The sequence below is a fragment of the Plecotus auritus genome (genome assembly GCF_963455305.1).
Source record: "Plecotus auritus genome assembly, chromosome: 2".
Lineage (NCBI taxonomy): Eukaryota > Metazoa > Chordata > Mammalia > Chiroptera > Vespertilionidae > Plecotus > Plecotus auritus.
In genome coordinates, this window is record NC_137771.1 from 31,605,346 (window position 1) to 31,625,398 (window position 20,053).

General features: G+C 40.1%; 1 protein-coding gene across 15 annotated transcripts in view; it reads left to right on the top strand.

The window, feature by feature from the left end:
* Window positions 1-20,053, top strand: part of SCMH1 (Scm polycomb group protein homolog 1) — a 136,052-nt gene that overhangs the window by 101,354 nt on the left and 14,645 nt on the right. For 14 of the 15 annotated variants that reach the window (XM_080653461.1, XM_080653462.1, XM_080653465.1 and 11 more), the window contains 4 exons: window positions 5,915-6,147; window positions 10,782-10,908; window positions 17,346-17,546; window positions 19,761-19,952. In XM_080653461.1, the coding sequence (XP_080509587.1) occupies window positions 5,915-6,147; window positions 10,782-10,908; window positions 17,346-17,546; window positions 19,761-19,952 (753 nt within the window). The remainder of the gene's footprint in view (window positions 1-5,914; window positions 6,148-10,781; window positions 10,909-17,345; window positions 17,547-19,760; window positions 19,953-20,053) is intronic. The other variant, XM_080653454.1, reaches the window with a different exon arrangement.

Here is a 20,053-nt window from a genome sequence, read left to right on the forward strand (position 1 = left end):
AATTTTCCCAACACCATTTATTAAAGAGACTGTCTTGACTCCATTGTATGCTCATGCCTCCTTTGTCAAATATTAATTGAGCATAGTGTGGTTTGGGTCGATTTCTGGGTGCTCTGTTCTATTTCATTGGTCTATATGTCTATTCTTGTGCCAGTACCAGGCAGTTTGGAGAACAGTGGCTTTGTAATTACAGCTTGATATCTGGTATTGAGATCCCTCCTACTTTGTTCTTCTTTCTCAGAATTGCTGCAGCTATTCGGAGTCTTTTTTTATTCCAGATGAATTTTTGGAGAGTTCTTTCTAGGTCTGTGAAATATACCGTTGGTATTTTAATGGGGAGTGCATTGAATCTATAGATTGCTTTGGGTAGTATGGACATTTTAATGATGTGGATTCTACCAATCCGTGAACACAGTATGTTATTCCATCTGTTTATGTCTTCCTTTATCTCTTTTATAAATGTCCTGTCATTTTCTGAGTACAGGTCTTTTACCTCCTTAGTTAAGTTTATTCCTAGGTATTTTAATTTTTTTGGTGCAATGGTAAATGAGATTTTTTTTTAATCTCTCTTTCTGTAAGTTCACTAGTGTTGTATAAAAATGCTACAGATTTATTGGCGTTAATTTTTTATCCTGCTACATTGCCGAATTCATTTATTAAGTCTAATAATTTTTTGATGGCGTCTTTAGGGTTTTCTATGTACAGTATCATGTCATCTGTGAATAATGATAGTTTTACATCTTCTTTTCCAATTTGGATACCTTTTATTTATTCTTCTAATTTCTTATTTCTTATTGCTAGCGCTTCCAGTACTATGTTAAACAGGAGTGGTGAGAGTGGGCATCCCTGTCTTGTTTCTGTTCTTAGGGGAAATGGTTTTAGTTTTTGCCCATTGAGTATGATGTTGGCTGTAGGTTTGTCATATAAGGCTTTTATTATGTTGAGGTATGATCCCTCTATTCCCACTTTGCTGAGAGTTTTTATCAAGAAAGGGTTTTGGATGTTGTCAAATGATTTTTCTGCATCAATTGATATGACTGGTTTTTATCTCTCAATTTGTTTATGTGATGTATCACGTTTATTGATTTGTGGATATTGTACCATCCTTGCATCCCCGGGATAAATCCTACTTGGTCATGGTGTATGATCTTTCTGATGTACTGCTGGATCTGATTTGCTAGAATTTTGTTGAGGATTTTGACATCTATGCTCATGAGGGATATTGGCCTGTAATTCTCTTTCTTTGTGTTGTCTTAACCTGGTTTTGGTATTAGTTGTATTTTTTCAAGGAAATTGGCCATTTAATATAAAATTTCAAATGTATTTATAAAATTTATTTATATATTTATTTTCTTAATGTCTGAAGGATCTCTTTTATTCTTGATGTTCATAGATTGTGTTTTCTTTTATTTTCTCCATACATTTTTATTTTTTCAGAGAGGAAGGGGGAGAGGAGAGAGAGATAGAAACATCAATGATGAGAGAGAATCTGCAATTGGCTGCCTCCTATGGGATCGAGCCCACAACCTAGGCATGTGCCCCTGACCAGAACTGAACCTGGGATCCTTCAGTCCGGAAGCCGATGCTCTATCCACTGAGCCAAACCAGCTAGGGTGATTGTGTTTTCTTTATTTCTTAATCAGGTTTCTTGAAGAATTATAATTTCAAAGAACCAACCTTTGACTTTTTAAATTTTCTTTATTATATGTCTGCTTTCTTTTTTCATTGACTTATTCACTCTTCATTGACTTATTTCTTATATTTAGTTTCTTTGAATTTAATTTGCTATTCTTTTTCTAGTTTTGAAATACAAGATTAGATCATTGATATTTAACCTTTCTTCTAATATAAACATTTAAAGCTATAAAATTATTTCTGAGCACTGCCTTCAGTAAATCTCACACATTTGGATCTGTCATATGTTTATGAATTTTAAGTTCCAAAATTTTGTTGATATTTTAATTTATTAGATATATGAGTTATTTACAAGTATATGTCTATTAATTTCTTAGCATTTTGGGCTTTCCTTATTAATTTTCTGGTTTTGATTTCTATTTAATTTTCATTGTGATTAGATAACATATTCTGTATTATTTCAATTCTTTGAACTTTATTGAGGATTGCTTTTTTGCCCCACATATTCCATAAGCAATGAAAAGAATGTATATTTTACATTTATTGGGTATAGTGTCCTATATGTGTCTGGTTGATTGGTTATTTAGTTATTTATATTATTGGTTGGTTACTTGTATTATTCAAATCTTTTCTATCTTCATTGATTTTTTTTTTTCACTTTCTTGACCTATCAGATACTGAGAGGTTAAAATCTCCAAATCATAATTAGGGAATTTTCTATTTCTCTTTTTAGTTCTCTAAACTTTTGCTTTATATATTTTGTGTTATTATGTACATGGAAATTTAGGGTTATTATAGCTTTCTTCTGAATTGACTACAGTCACGAGCCACATGATGATGTTTTAAACCAACAACAGATTGCATATACAAAGGTGGTCCCATAAGGTTATAATGGAGCTGAAAAATTCCTGTCACCTAGTGATATCATAACCTTCGTAACATCATAACACAGTTCATTACTCATGTATTACTCATTTTTTAGATTTGTTTAGATATACGAATATCATTGTGTTACAGTTACTTACAGGCTTGTAGCCTAGAAGCAATAGGCTATACCATATAGCCTAGGTGTGTACTAGGCCATACCATTTAGGTCTGTGTAAATACCTCTGTGATGTTTGCACAGCAATGAAATCGCCTAACAACACATTTCTCAGAAGTATCCCCATTGTAAAGCAGCACATAACTATATTTTATCTTGATGAAATACCCCTTTTTAGTCATCATACTTCTTGCCTTAAAGATTATCTTGCCTGGTAATAATTTAGCCACATGAGCTCTCTTTTGGTTAATGTTTACATGGTATATATTTTTCCATCTGTTTGTTTTTATATTCCTATGTCATATTTAAAGTGTCCTTATATTTCAAGGTCCTCTTATAAACATATAATTAGGTTCTGGAGTTTTGTTGGTTTGGCATGTTAATTTTTTCCTATTTTACTTAATCAACTTGTATTTAATGTAATTATTTATTTGGATTTAAGTCTATCATTTTGCATTTTGTTTTTTTCTCTTTGTCTAAGTTATTTCTCATTTCTTTATTCCTTTTTTCTTGCCTTCTTTTGGATTAAACAAGCATATTTTATTATTCCATATTTCTCTCCTTGGCTTTTAGTGATACATTCTTGTATAAGTCTTTAATTAGTTACCCTATGCCAATATGTATCCTGGACTTATTAAAGTCTACCTTAAATGTGTGTTCTAAGCACTCCCAAAATAATGCAAAATTCTTAACAAAGTTTGGATCCCTTTAATCCCCACTTTCATCCTTTGTGCTATTGCTGTCATAATATATACAGTATATACGTATATTTAATTCTTGCTAAAAGAGTCAATAGTCTTTTTGTATCTACACACATATTTACCCTTTCTTATGCTCTTTATTCCTTCCTGAAGTTCCATCCTTCCATCTGGGATTACTTTCCTTCAGCCTGAAGAATTTCCTTTTTACTTTTTGTAGGTTAGGTCTGCTGGTAACAAATTCTCTCAGCTTTGATTTGTCTGAAAATGTTATTTCACCTTCAATTTTGGAGGATATTTTTACTGGGTATAGAACTCTAGATTGACTAAAATATATAAACAGCCAACCTAGAGTTCTATACTCAGTGAAAATATCCCTGTTCCTTGGATATGGGCCTTCATAGGTTCTTGATTGAGAACTTAATAGATCTCCATCTCCTTATCCCTGAAAAACTACAAGAACTTGTCATACCCTTGAGAAATTTAGAGCTTAGTTCTTTGACCTCTCACTTTTCTTAAAATTTTAAAATCTTGAAGAGAAAATCAGCTATGTGTTTGAGATAGAGCTCCTCCTTCTAGTGGGACCTTGTCTCCTAAAACCTCGAGATTATGGGAGATTTTATTCTACATCTTAGAAACACTCATCCTTGCTTCATGTCTCTAGTATACAGGCTCAGAACTCAGCAAATGTGCCATGGGGAAAGTTGGCCACACACATGGAGCTCCTCAAGTTCCAACCCGTCATACCAACCTCTCTGATTTCTCTTTCCTCCAATCGAGCTCCTGACCCAGAATTCATGCCCCAAATTGGCAAATGCCCTCAAGAAAGAAAACAGTGTCAGCTACCTCAGAAGCCCTTCCCACCCAGGTCTGGAATTCCAGTTCATCTAATCTTCATGATTTCTACAGTTCTGCAGTATTATTTACAATAATTTATCTGACTTTTACAAGTTGTTGCATCAGCCACGCTGCACTGTCATAATCTATTACATTCTACCTAGAAACATAAGAAACATTACCTTCTACATATTCACTATAATGAGTTTTGTAACTAGTCTCTGTAGTTCTAATCCTGCTCCACCCCCTCCCTGAGCAGCCAGTGTTCCTTTTAAGTATATTCTGTCACTCCTGTGCTGAGAATTCTCCAATTGCTTCCCTTCATACTTAAAATAAGTTCAGGTTCACTTTTGCAGTCTACAAAGTCCCACATGATCTTATTACTACTCCCTTTCTAACCTATTCTCCCTCCTCTCTTCCCTTTGCTCACTCAGTTCCAATTATATACTGACCTTTCCAATTCTCAAACACGCTAACATGTTCCCATCTCAGAATCTTTGCACTTGTTATGTGCTCTCTACTTGTACGGCTCTTTCCTCAGATCTTCATAAGGCTTTGCCTTTATTTCATTTTGGAGCTCTACAAATGTCATCTCTTCAGAGAGGACTTTCCTCACCCTTCTATCTCATTACCTTACTTTAGTTTTGATCATAACACTTACCTAACAATATATTGTATATTTATTAGTTTATTTTTTTGTCTCCCCCACTAGAAGGTAAGCTCTATAAGATGGAAACTATGTTTTGTGCATTGTTCTATCCCCAGGTTTTAGAACAGCGCATAACCTATAGTAGGTGCTCAAGAAATATTTGTGGAAGAATTAGATATCTTGAAGAATTATCTATTTAAGGAGAAGATGAATGATTGTAGCAAAATTGAAAGTACTCTAACATAGATGTCTACAGAATGCTTTGGGAGAGGGGGCACTAACTTAGTTGGGATGCAGTCAAACAAGGCCTCATTAAGGAGGTGGGTGTTGGAAACTGAAAATTGATGTATGTCTGACCAGGAAGAATAGAGAAATCAACATATACAAATGGCTTGGCATTCAGAAAACAGTGTGTCTAGAACAGGGGTACAGTTGACAGGAAGTGACATCAGACATAACTGGAGAGCAAAGTCACAGAAGTCCTTGAATATCAGGATAAACAATTTGGACTTTGCCTTAAAGGTAATATGGAGCAAAAATGTTTAAGGTAAGAAGAGATGCTATCAGATGTATTATATTTCTATGTGTTTCACTACTCCTCACAATAATAATCACATTAAAACATTAAGAAGATTGATGTAGAAAATCCCTGACTTGGTTGAAGAGCCTACTTTCAAAACATAAGTCCTCATCCCAACTTACAGTGTAACCTAGGGAAGGCATCATTTCCTCTTCTGAACCTCTAATCTTCATTCTTAGCAGGAAAAGATTGTAGGCATTCTGTCTCTGAGTCTATGGTTCTGTTACATGCCTGGGGGAGAAATTTTTAATATTTTTCTACTGCATATACCATAAATAATTAAACTTCCAATTCTAGCCAATCTAACTTCAGTTCTCTTCTGAGATTTTCTAATATTTAGGTCAGATGCCAGGAAACTAGCTTTTTGGGATAAAACTACCCAAGTGGAAGTAAGAAGTCTTTTTTTTCCCCTCTGGCTGGGATGGGAATACAGGTGGGAGGAAGAGGTGATAGAATGAGTCTTTATCTTACAGTTGTGATTCCAAAGAGTCCCTATCCTGCATCTGATGTGAACACTGAGAAGCCCAGCATCCACAGCAGCACCAAAACTGACTTGGAGCATCAACCAGGGCAGAGGGGGCGTAAAACAGGAAAGAAGCGGGGCCGGACACCCAAGCCCCTAATTCCCCATCCCATCGCTACCCCATCCAAGTCAGCTGAACCTTTGAAATTCCCAAAGAAGAGGGGTCCCAAACCTGGCAGTAAGGTAGGTAAAAATGTGGTTTTTCCAGAAAGGAATCTTACCTAATAATAGATAAACATGTAAATTGACCGTACCTCTGCTACGCCACCAGCCAATCAGGAGTGATATGCAAATTAACCCAACAAAGATGGTGGGTAAATTTGCATATGCAGGCGGAGCGGGCAGCACCAGGCCCAACCTGCGAAGTCCAGGTTCATCGGGGGCCTGGGGAGGCGGGGCCAGCAGCGCCAGGCCCCGCCCGCAGGGTCCAGGTCTATTGGGGCCCAGGGAGGTGGGGCGGGCAGCGCCAGGCCCCGCCGGCAAAGTCCTGTTTCATCAGGAGCCCGGGGAGGCGGGGCGGGCAGCCCCAGGCCCCGCCCACAAAGTCCCGTTCCATCGGGGGCCGGGGAGGCGGGACGGGCATCACAAGGCTTTTTAGGCTGCTGTAGGGCATGAGGGAAGGCCCACATTTCCTGCTGTTTCTAGCAACACAATTGTCTATTTATCGTGCCTGAATTCTTCTGCCTCCTTACAAGGACTCTAAATTCTCTTGGGTGTTGATTTTCAATGATAGCTGTTCATGGGAATTACTTGAGGAGTGTGTGTGTGTGTGTGTGTGTGTGTGTGTAAAATATTCCAAACAACAAGTCTACCCCTTCAGAAATTAGTGTTCCAATTCTGTTCAGTTTCCATAGATTTTTATTTTGCTGATTTGGAGAGTATCCAGCCAACAGTAAATTTTAAGTGTCCCTGAATGATTCTAACCTGTGGGTTAGAAGCCACTGCTTATGTTTATGCAAACACAAGAGCCAAATGTCCAGGTGAAATACAGAAATCTCAATTGTACAGCTCAATAAATGTTTACCTATGTCTACACCCAGGTAGCCACCATCCAGAATGTTCTGTTGAATCTTTCTCCATTAGCAATAAAGGCAGAACCAGCTACTTACCTTGGAGAGAGGAAAAAGAGAAAACAAAGGAGAATGTGTGGGAATATGTAATAATACCTCAGAACAGTACCTCCCAGTAATTTTATTTATCAGATTATAGGCTCTTACTCATCTGTGTTGTACTTACTGGCAGTCGGACATCCCCGAGGGGTCCCAGATTGGAGAGGGTGCAGGCTGGGCTGAGGGATCCCCCCTCCCCCGCCCCGTGCACTAATTTTGTGCACCGGGCCACTAGTAAAGGTATAACTCATCCATATCCATCCTTCCTGGAAAGGGGTATGTCTGGCCCTATTCTTCACCTTGTGTATACTTTTAAGAGGAATTTACTAAGTTGTAATCCCTATTTAGCTATTTACCTGGGAGTAGGTTATATTAGACATAGGATAGTATGGATAACAAACAAATTTTGACTTTGAAAGTTACTCACATTCAAGGGAATTCTGATCTGTCTTCCATAGATGGAAGCCCTGCTTCTGAATGTTATCCTACCCAAAGTGGATGCCCAGGCTTGTAAACAAAAAGAGGGAATTGACTTTGTAAATGTATTTTTTCTATTCCTGCCCCTTCTTTAAAAAAAAAAAAATTATTGAATACCTACGAAATATCAGGCTCTATACCATTACATATCACATATTCTTCACAAAACTCTAGGAGATGAGTAGTGTTAATGTTATTTAAGAGTTAAGTAAATTGATACTTAGAGATATGACTTCTCTAGCGTCACATAGCTAATAAACAGAGATGGGTCTCAAGATCTTCTAGTTTCAAAGTCACTGCTGCCCTACCACTCTCTCAAATTTCTACACTTACCTTTAGTGTAGGACAGTGGTCGGCAAACTCATTAGTCAACAGAGCCAAATATCAACAGTACAATGATTGAAATTTCTTTTGAGAACCAAAAACTGACTTCGGCGCATGGGCCACAAAGTTTCAATCGCACTGTACGTGCACGCCCGCATGTGGTATTTTGTGGAAGAGCCACACTCAAGGGGCCAAAGAGCCGCATGTGGCTCGCGAGCCACAGTTTGCCAACCACTGGTGTAGGAAAAGATTCCTGAGTCAGGCTTCACTGAGCACTGTTCACTATGCATGACCAGTTCTTCATGCATATCTTCCCTAGGGAAACCACTGATATGAAAGTTCCTCAGCTTCTTCTCTGGGGCTTCCTTTGCCATCACCTTCTCCACTCCCTCCCTACCTTTCAGGATTTCTCTGCAGCTTCCTACTGAACTAGGCTACCTGACTTCCACTCTGGAGATGATACCCAGTCCTCTTGGGAACTCCATTCCGATCTCACAAGTTCTTCCCTAGGTTTTGTTTGTTAGTTGATTGGGTTTTTGTTTGTTTGTTTGTTTGTTTGTTTGTTAGCTCCAGCTGACTTCAGTCCTTCTAGAGTGTAAGCTCCTTAAGGTTGAGAACCTAATCTTTTTCTTCTCTCTTTTTCCTGTAGTGCCTTATATCTCAGTCTCTTGAGAGATGTTCAGTATATGCAGGATGGATGGATGGATGGATGGCTTGAGTGATGATGTTCCAATTGAGATTGTTTCTTACTTATTGGCTTTGAATTCTTGATGTCACATCCTGATCTTTGTATATAACGTGTAATGCTCCTGACCTACTACCACTAACCCCTACCCCAGGCCCTGATTCATTTTTGTCTCCATAACTCTCTTCTCATTCTCATGTTTGGAGGAAAGGCTGAAGACCCTAGGATTACAAGGCTAGAGAAGCTGTGCTTTTGATTATGTGAAGGCATTTTGAGGACAGTCAAATTAAAGAGAGAGAAAACTTGTCTGTGAGGTTCCAAAGACAGAGTCAGAACCAAATAAGCAGAAGCTCAAGCAGACAGGTTTTGTCTCAGGATAAAGGAAATTTAACTAAAAGTCTATATTTAGTTAAATCTATTCCAAAATAGAAGTAGTGATGCCCTATCATGAGAGGTATTTCATCAGTGACTGGAAGACTGTATGGAAAGGGTGTTTTCAGAGACAAGGAAATAGAAATACGGGGATGGAAGGTTGATTATAAATGACCTTTAAGATCCTTCGGAACCTGAGAGCTATGACTATGATTGCCTCTGCTCTGTTTCCTCAGGCAGTCCCAAATATAGTAGCCAGAGTCCTCTTTCTTTCAAACCTCTTGAAAGCAATAATTCTCATCTTATCCTGTATTTTAATGGCCTGGCATTTGACTCCCTAATTCCCCTTCCTATCCTTTTTACCTACTGCTGTAAGTGTATATCCTTTCCATTCAACCCATAACTTTTATATTGCTTTGTGAAGCAAAGTGGTCTTGTGACTAGAGGCTTTGAAACCAGGCATACTTAGTTTTATATCTCATCTCCATTTGTTACCACATGTGTGACTTTGAGTAAGCCTGTGAGTCCCATAAAATGGAGATAGGGTAATATATGAATAGATATAATGCATGTAATTGCACCTATCTCAAATAATAATAATGCCCTCCATTTTTCTGGTTTCTTCTACAATATTTGGACACCTTACTTACCTGGATTGTTCCTTCAGGGACTCCAGGAATTTCTACCCCAACTCATTGTTTATTTGGATTTATACTTTTCGCAATATCAAAACTATGAGGGGTTGTCCATAGCCCACGTATGCTTTCATAAGTGTTTGTGTGATTCCTTTCACAGGCTAGGCCATCTTTTAGTATATACTTGCTGTCATTGGTGCTGTCTCTTTAAATAATAACACTCCTAGAAGGCAGACAGGTTTATACAGCTCCCAGCAGTGTGACCCTACATGACTCAGTGATGAATATGTTTTCCTTGCATTCAGAAAGGCTTTTAGAAAACTTTATCTTGGAAAGAACCTTCTAAGATCCTTCTCCCCCAAAGACTGCCCTGACCAGCATAGGAGAGATGCTAGGCGTCTCTCAAATCATCATTATTACTTCCCCCATCATTGGTATTCTATACTGTATGCTTCATTGAAAAACAGTATTGACACTTATATGCCAAGTATCATGCTAGGAATGGTACTCCAAATCAGGCTCTCAGGTAGCTCCAGGCTAATCGGGTACAGCAGTACATAAGTATATAATGACAATACATGTGACAAGTGCAACAATGCAAAGGACAGAGATAGCACAAAAGAGACAATAACTAGAGAAAATCTAGATATTTGTCAGATAAAAAAAAAGGAAATTTCAAACAGAAGGGATGGTTTATTAGTATAAAGATGTGGACCAGGTATGGTTTTTAGAGAAGTATTATAGTTAGAGATTATTAGAGTATAAGGCCGAAGATAATAAATGGCAGGTAATGAGCACAAGAGGTAGGCAGAGGATAGTAGTGTGTAGAGTTAGGAAAAGGTACATTTCCATTTTTCAAGAAAGAGAATGTACCAAATAATGTCAAAGTAGACTTAAGCCACGGTATTTTTTTGCTTTTGTCTGCACAACTAATAAAAAATCTGGAACTTAAAATCGTAATATTGAATCTAGTATAAAAGAAAGTGGGTTAAGCTCTGCCTGTACAGAAACCCAGATTCTTGTGCATAGATTCAGAAAATATTTACTAAGCATGTACAGCTTTGGACAAGATGCTATGTGGGGGAAAAAAGATAAAACACAGTTCCATCTACAAATATATTTTCATTTCATGGGTGAATTAAGTACTAGAATAGAGGAGTAAGAAGACAAGTTACCTAGCATGGGTAGCAAATTTTCCCCCATCCATTTTGACAGAGAAAACCTCGGACTTTGCTGAACCCACCACCCACCTCACCAACAACCAGCACCCCTGAACCGGACACCAGCACTGTACCCCAAGATGCTGCAACCATCCCCAGCTCAGCCATGCAGGCCCCCACAGGTAAGAACAGGTCATAGTACTAGCTGCAACAAGCCCCAGGTCCCTGTGTCTGTACTTTCTCGTCTTGCACCAATATTAACCCCCTGTCCAGTTATAAACCTAAATAAAATCTTTTTGTAAAAAATTTATCTTTGGCATCTGAAATAGTTTCAGGGAAACCTCCATCCTGTCAAAAAACAATCAAAGAAACTTTACATCAGTTTGTCAATAGCCACAAAAAAAACAAACAAACAACAAAAAAAAAACTATGAGAATGTCTCTTCCTGCAACCCAGGTACATGCCCTTACTGGGAATTGAACCCGAGACTCTTCTGTGCATGGGCTGACTCTCTAACCACTGAGCACACTGGCCAGGGCTGTCCCACAGTTCTTGAATAGTCTATTCTGGGTTGTGGTGGGGGAGGGGAGTAAGGTTTTTTTTTCTACTTGTTTTTCAGTTTTGGAAATTTCTATTAAGATAACCTCAATCTCAGCAATTCTTTCCTCAGCCATGTCCAGTCTACTAATTAGCCATCAAAGGTATTCTCCATTTCTGTGACAATGTTTTTGATCTCTAGAATTTTTTAAAATTCTTCTTAGAGTTTTCATCTCGCTGTATACCTTGCCCATCTGTCTTGTATGCTACATTATCCATTAAACCCCCCTAGTATATTAACCATAATTGTCTTAAATTCCCAATCTAATAATTCCAACATCCCTGCCATATCTGAATCTGATTCTGATACTTGCTCTGTCTCTTTGAATTGCATTTTTTGCCTTTTAGTATACCTTGTAAATTTTTTTTTTTGAGAGCCAAATGTGATATACTTCTTGAAAGGAATTTTTGTAAACAGGCTCTTAGTAATGTGACATTGAAGTGAAAAGGGAGAAGTATTCTATAGTCCTACGAGTAGCTCTCAGTCTTTTGGTGAGCCTGCGCCCTGGACTAGGAATTTCACCAGTGCTTCTTAGTCTCCCTACAAGTGGGATAGCATGGCTGGAGGGCGTTGGATTTGGGTATTGCTTCTCCCAGGTAGGTTAGGCTCTGATAAAACCCCAGCAGGTTAAACTCTGATGAAATAGTTTCTTCTGAGGGCAGACCTTGTTAAGGACAGAAAGCTCTGATGTAGTACACAATGTTTTCTTTACCACTCCCCTACTGGGAGCTGGAGGGGATTTTTCTCCCATATTCACTGTGAGAACCTGTTCAAGCTTCTGGAGGTAAAACTCACAAAAGTGGGGATCCCCCAACATGACTAGGCCCCCTAGAGTTTTTAACTATCAGATTTGTCCACACTGAGCTTCCAGCAATTTGACAGTTACAGTTTAGATTTTCCTACCTTGGCTCTGGTTCCTGTGGAGGTTTCTGCTCATAGGTTTCTATTCTAGTAAATTGTGATTCTCTGTATCCACCTGTCTATCTTTCCAAATTTGGGGACAGCAGTTTGCCCTGTGACCTCACTTCTCTGATGAATCTAAAAAGGATTGTTGATTTTTTCGTTTGTTCAGTTTTTTATTTACTGTTAGGATGAAGTAGGTACTTCCAAGCTCCTTATATGCTGGACCCTTCTCTGAACTTTTTTTTTTACTATCTCCAATTCTTCTTAAAAAAAATAAATGTATATATACACACACACACACACACACACACACACACACACACACACACACGTAAAATCAATTTCAGAGAGGAAGAGAGAGATAGAAACATCAATGAAGAAGAGAATCATTGATCGGCTGCCTCCTGCATGCCCCCTACTGGGGATTGAGCCCACAACCCAGGCATGTGCCCTTGCCAGAACCCGGGACCCTTCGGTCCACAGGGTGATGCTCTATCCACTGAGCCAAAACGGCTAGGGCTACAACCTCCAATTCTAATATCATGGATGCAGTAGAAAACAAAAACATGACAGTATACAAAAATACCTTTATGACCTTAATATTGGGAAGGATTTTAAAAACAAGACAGTAACTATAAACTATAAAAGAAATGGCTTATGACCTTTTATATACCTGGAAAAGGTAATATCAATATATTCAACTATTTTAAAATTAGGACAGCTCGTTGCTCTTCCCCTTGGCATTAGTCAGGGTGGCTCAACAGGGGTTGGAGGATACACTTTCAAGATGGTTTGTTCACATGGCTAGCAAAGTTGGTGCTAGATGTTAGTTCTTCACTACACAGACCTCTCCAAAGGGTAGCTTGGGGTTCCTCATACCATGGTGGCTGGGTTGCAAGAGCCAGTGTCTCAAGAGACAGGAAGTGAAGGCTACCATTTTTTTAATGTTTGACAGTCATTTCCATCATATTCTATTGATCAAACAGTCAGAGCCCAGATTCATGAGAAGGGAAACGGGCCTACCTTTCAGTGTGAGGAGAGTCAAAGATTTATTGACCATGTTATAAAAGCACCTTAGTCCATTCTTTGTACATAAATTATTTACATTTTCTTCCCACTTGAAAAATTTCTTCTTCCCCCTGCAAGATTTCCCATGAAAAGTCTCATCAGTTTACAGCATCAGGCTCCAGATGTAGGATTTTGTCATCCAAATCAGATCCAGGTGCAAATCAGACCTCTCAGATGCAGTTCTTGGGTACAGGTCCTTGAGTGTAGTTCTCCAATGACCTGTGATCTAAAGAAACATGTTAACTAATATGGTGGTTACCAGAGAGGAAGGGGGAAGGATGAAAAGGGTAATGGGGGTCAAATATATGATGACAGAAGGAGATTTGACTTTGGGTGGTAAACACACAATGAAATATATAGATGATATATTATGGAATTGTACACTTGAAACATATAATCTTAGTAACCAATGTCACCCCAATAAATTTAGTAAAAATATTTTAAAATATAAAATAACAATGAGACACACTGGAGGAAGAAAAGAAGCATATTGTCTGCTCCCCACATACGCAACATACAATGGTGGGACAGGCGAGGATAACTTATAGATACATCTGTTCAAAGAAAAAAACAAGAGCCACATAGCAGTCACTGGTCTATAGAAATCTATCTGGGCACATGTTGACAATTCATTAGTTAGATCCAATACTACTTTCTAGGACTTTTTATCATTACTCATGTTTCTGTCCTCTGAATCATCATTCCTTTTCTATGAGAAAACTAAGATTTCTGGTAAAAGATTGGGGGTCTAAAGGATTCATTTAGTACCAGCTCTTTTCCTTTTTTAATCCTAGCAGGCAAATCTTCCACCAGAATGATTCTCTTAGAAACTTGAGGGGTTTTCTATGTATACTATTGGGATTTACTTCATTAGACAAAAGCTACAATCACAGATCTCTTGAAGATAAACCCTTCTCTAGTTTGGGCTACTGTGAGACAATGCCCTTAAGATTCTTAAAAATCCTATTGTTTAAGGGAGAGAAGATTTGCCTTGAGATTCTTATAGGGCCTTTTGGTCTGAAAGAGTCTATGGAGCATAGATTTAAAATCATTTTGACATTGTAACAAGAGATTTTTCTTCCCCATTCTGGATTTGACCCTTTCTCAATTTAGGGTTGTTTGTCTTATGGAGAGACTGTGAATGAGAAGCAATTTTATTTGTGAACTCTGCAAGTCCTGGGCTTTTTTATGTTTTACATTAGACTGTTTGTATGTTTGTTTTAAGCTGATTCCTCTCATTTTGTACTCTTATCACAGGGAGTAAAATCACCTTAGCTATTTCATTGAATTTATCAGGTACATTTCCTATTTCTATGTTACTTCAAGTGACAGTGCTGTCTAACTTTCCACCACTACCTAGTAAGTGACCCCTGTCCTCCATCTTCCAATAAGATTTTTCTCACTTTCCTTAAAATCTTCATTGCCGGCCTTCTCAACACACTCTTTGTGGCCCTTTATGCTTCTTTCTGCTGCCCAGTCCAAAGTCAGTGTCATGTGTGCCAGGCTTTTGTTACTGGAGCACCCTATTTCTGATACTACATTCTGTTCCAATAATCTTCTGCTACGTAACAAACCACCACAAAACTTGATGGCTGAAAACAACAAGGTGGGCAGGGCTGAGTGGCAGCAGCTTGTCTCTGTTCCCTGCAGTGTCAGCTGTGGCAGGCTGACCAGGGCTGGAGGATCACTTCCACCACATGCTGACAAGTTGGTTCTGCCTGTTGGTTTCTCTCCACATGGACCGCACCCAGGGTGGCCTTGCCTCTTCACACATGGTAGTTGGGTTCCAGAAGTGAATGTCCCAAGAAATAGGAAGTGGAGACTGCTAGTTTTTTAAGCCCTAAGCTCAGAAACTGGCAGTGTCATTTCCACTATAGTCTATTGGTCAAATATCACAGAGATCGATGTAAGCAATGTCAAAGAATTTTGGGGCCATGTTTTAAAACTGCCACATTCTTCTAAGGGTTTCATTGTTTGTCTTTTATATTTCACCCTTTTAATCCATGTAGAATTTCTTTTCTTAATCATTACTGGGCTGGTTATATTTTTCTTTGTGTTTCTTAATTAGGTGGAGTTCCCATACAGTGAAATATACAAACCTTAAGTGTACAATTTGATGAATTATAATCAGTGTAAGCACCCATGAACTACCCCAATTGAGTTAAAAGTCATTTCTGCCCATTCTCCACTCCCCAGAAGTCACCTCATGCCTCCTTACAGTCTTCACTCTCATCTTTTTTTTATTTCTATCACTGTAGATTAGATTTTTCTGTTCTGGAACTTAATATAAATTGATATTCTACATATAGTATACTCTTTCCCATCTGGTTTGTTTCTCTCAAAATAATGTTTGTGAGAAGCTCTCTCTCAGTATTTTTTTTATAGTCACGTGGTATTTCAATAAGTGAATATACAACAATTTTTATATCTACTCTCTTGTTTATGGACATTTGGGTTTAGAACTAGTATGACTAAGTTGCTATGAATATTCTTATAATGTTTCATTTATTTTCATTACTCTTCTTATCTCTGAGTTCTTTCATTTTTATTTATTTTGTTTTCAGCGAAAGAGTCACGTTTTGACATGGAAGTCCCACTTCTTAACAGACTTCAACCAATCCTTCAATTATTAGATCTGCCTCCACACCCACCTCCAGAGGCACTGGCCCATTCTTGGGCCTTTTGTGAATTATAAGATGAAACAGCTTGGTTCTCATCATTGCCCACTCTTGGTTAAGGATTTAGCTTTCTTAGGTCTGTTGAGTCATTACTACTTTGCCAGTCTGCTTCCAGCTTCCAAAATTGTATGTTGTCTTCTCTCTGTTATCTGGCTCATTTTAGTGGATTTTATGAGAAAACAAAGTTAAATATTTATTTCAATTCATCTTATTTCTCCTTTTTTCCTTTCTTTATTTTCACCTCTCACCTTCCATATCATTCCTCCTCCTTTCTATTTTGCATTTTCTTCTCTCCATCTTGCTTCCCCTTAGAATGATAAAAGTGGGAGAGTCCCAGGAGAGCATCCAGCTCAGCCCCCTCATTTTACTGATGGTAAACATGAGGCCCAAAAAGGCCAGCATTTCATCCACAGCCCACACAGCTACTGCTCTTACCCTGTTTGTCTTTAATAAAAAAAAAAAGAGGCATTTTGTACTCCAACTCCTTCAGTTAGTGAGCCATGACAGTGTGAGAAAGGAGAGTATCCCCTACTGAAATGGAAGCCTGGAAGGCAAATCAGCAGGGAGTGTCATAGCTGAGCAGGCTTCTGTGAGTCCTTCTGGAGACCAAGGAAACAATTCTCTTTAGGACTGCCTCTTTAGCGTGCCCTTCCCCACTACGGTGCCAGGTGGAAGGTTGCAGTTAGGGGAGTGCCCAGCTATCATGACAGGAGAAACTACTGAAACAAACAAATATCTGGATGGGACCCTCGAGCCCTTTTCATATTTTTCTTTATTCCTTTTTAAAAATCCTTTTACTACTTTCTTGGACCTGGGTGTTGATATAGAAGATAAAAAGGGGACTCCAAGGCCCAGAACAGAAAACAAGGCAAGTGACCAATGGTGCGACCATTCTAAGTCCAAGGCTGAACACACACACACACACACACTCATACTCACACTCTCTCTCTCTCTCTTTTTTTAAATTTCCATAATCCCACAATTCCTTAAACATATAAGGTAAGATACACAAAGAATGTGTGAGCAACCAAGCACCAAAAATGAAAGTACACATATCTGGGAAATGGTTTAATTTTTTTTTTTTTTTTCAGTACACAAAAAGCAAAGTGCAAGTTCCATGCCTTGGCTTTTGGTCAGGCTGTTCTTCCAGCAGGCTATGTTCCCAGAGCCTTTGGTCATGCAATTTGGGCTGGCAGCAGCTGGGCACAGCCACCCTCTACCTCCTCCCACAGTGTGTCACCGGCTTAGCAGCTGGGAGACCTGCTCAGGACCAGAGTCCAGAGTACAAAAGACAGAAGAGAGCACTGTTATCCAACTTCTCTACCCCACGGACTCTTTAAGCTTTTTAAATTTAATTATTTGTCTCCTGCAGTTTGTATTTACTTAAACAAGAACGGCAGCACAGGCCCCCACTTAGATAAGAAGAAGGTCCAGCAGCTCCCTGACCATTTTGGGCCAGCCCGTGCCTCTGTGGTGTTGCAGCAGGCTGTCCAGGCTTGCATCGACTGTGCTCATCACCAGAAAACTGTCTTCAGCTTCCTCAAGCAGGGCCACGGTGGTGAGATTATCTCAGGTAAGCTCCCTTGGGCGAGACCTTCTCAATTGGCTAATTTCTGACAAGGCATCCTGATTTTCACTTCACACCTGAAGGCTCTGGAGAAGTGTGAAGGTATCCCTTCCTCAGAGAATCCTCACTTTAAACGCCCTGAGCACATCTGCCAAGTAGAATACCCACACACACTCTGTTTAGAGTCTTAACTGAGCCTCTAAACAGATGCCTCTACAGTGGACCTGCTTAGCTTCTCCATACAGAAAATATATGAGTGTGTTGTTTTAAAGGTATCCCGGGAGATAGAAGAATCAAAAGGGGGCTATACTATGGCAACAGGAGAGTTTCTCTAGACTGCCACGGCCTCCCACCTAGCGTGAGGGAACCATATATTCTTTTCTCGTTCTTTTAACTCCTTAGCTTCCCAGTTCAAAGCCAGCCCTGATCCAAGGGAGTTGACTGCCAGGGCAGAGAGGAAAGGGTCATTCCCTCTTCCTTTACCGCTATGACAGTGGTCGGCAAACTGCGGCTCGCGAGCCACATGCGGCTCTTTGGCCCCTTGAGTGTGGCTCTTCCACAAAATACCACATGTGGGCGCACACGTACAGTGCGATTGAAACTTCGTGGCCCATGCGCAGAAGTCGGTTTTCGGCTCTCAAAAGAAATTTCAATCGTTGTACTGTTGATATTTGGCTCTGTTGACTAATGAGTTTGCCACCCACTGCGCTATGAGATCTGAGTCAGCTGCACAGTGTTCTGTTGTTTTCACTGAGAATATTTACTTTTTCTGCTGTGCCCCTGTTCTCTTTCAGTTCTCATAAGTCCAAAACCCTATTCTTTACCCATCAAACCTATGAAGACTTGACCTAAAGCCTTTCAGTCTTAACTGTGTGCTCCTCCATAATCTCCTGCCCCTTCCTTCTAACGAGTTGCAATATCCAACCTCAGGAAGCAGTTGACATGGAAAACCCCATGAATAATCCAACTGTATTCTTTCAGCAAACATTTATTGAGCCCTTACTATATGTCAGAGGTTATTGCCAGACACTGGCCGGGGGAAGGGGAGAACGGAAGATGACAGGCTCAGACTCTGCCCCGGTGGAAAAGGAAGAATATCTCACGGTGAGAGGTGTTATAGCAGAGAAGTATGTACAGGATAGTGTCAGAGCCCAGACGAGAGTAATTGCCTGAGAAGAGGATGGGGCAAGCCAGGAAGGCATTGTTGCAGAAGGCTGAGAACTGCATAGGAAATCAAGCTTTCCTTTCCTTCTGAGGCAGAGGCCACGCCCTAGTCTCTCCTTTGCTTTTGTGCAACAGTCTGCAGGGACCTGGCTTCTTCACTGCCTCTCTCTCTCTCTCTCTCTCTCTCTCTCTCTCTCTCTCTCTCTCAACATATTTTTATTGATTTCAGCGAGGAAGAGAGAGGGAAAGAAAGAAATATCAATGATAAGAGAGAATCATTGACTGGCTGCCTCCTGCACACCTCCCACTGGGGATCAAACCTGCAACCCGGGCACATGCCCCAACCGGGACCCAAACTGTGACCCACTGGTTCACAGGTTCACTGCCTCTCTTTAGGACAATCACCTACACCTACTATAGGGTTCTTTATCTGCCCCAAAATTCGTTTCTGAGAATGGTCTATCCCCCACACACACACACCCCCATTTCCTGCTGCTCTCAGAGACAAATGCAGAGGCTTTTAGCTTTATAAAGACTAGACAGATACTTTTTGAATAGAAATAGAGAGTAAAATAAAACGAAGCATGGCATAGTTCCAAATGTTGCTGAAATTCTAGTGCTCTTATACAGATCTGATTGTGCGCCCAAACCATTGCTGGCAATGGCTGTATTCTCCTCTTCTGCCCAGTTCCTCTGTTCTTGGGCAGTTCTTATGGAAATAGCACCCTAAATGAACAGATTTCCTGGATGAGGCCCAGCCAACTGATGGAGCAGATAGAATTATGTTCACAGTTGTTTTCACAAGTTGAGTAAAATCCTTCCAGAGCCCCGGGTGCAACAGACTTGGCCTGGCCACTCCCATTACTGCAAGCCCTTTGGAGTTGGAGGCAAAAATCAAACCCTCGAGGGAGGGTGGGAGGGAGGGAGGGAGGAAACGTGGGCACTGATTGCCTTTGTGTAACCAGGTAAGCCTAAGACACGCTGTGGGCTGGCCTGCCCAGCGCTGCACTGAACTGCCCGCCTGACATGCTCAGCCCTGTTTACTTCACTTCACAGCCGTGTTTGATCGAGAACAGCACACCCTCAACCTCCCAGCAGTCAACAGCATCACCTACGTTCTCCGCTTCCTGGAGAAACTCTGCCACAACCTTCGCAGTGACAATCTGTTTGGCAACCAGCCTTTTACACAGACTCACTTGTCACTCACCAACACAGAGTACAGCCACAGCCACGACAGGTACCTACCAGGTAGGAGCTGGGATGGGGCCTGGGCTAAGAAAGGGGGCAGGGCTAGTAGCAGCTCTAGGGAGGGCCTGGGATCAGCCCTCTGACCTGCTAGCCTGGCACCT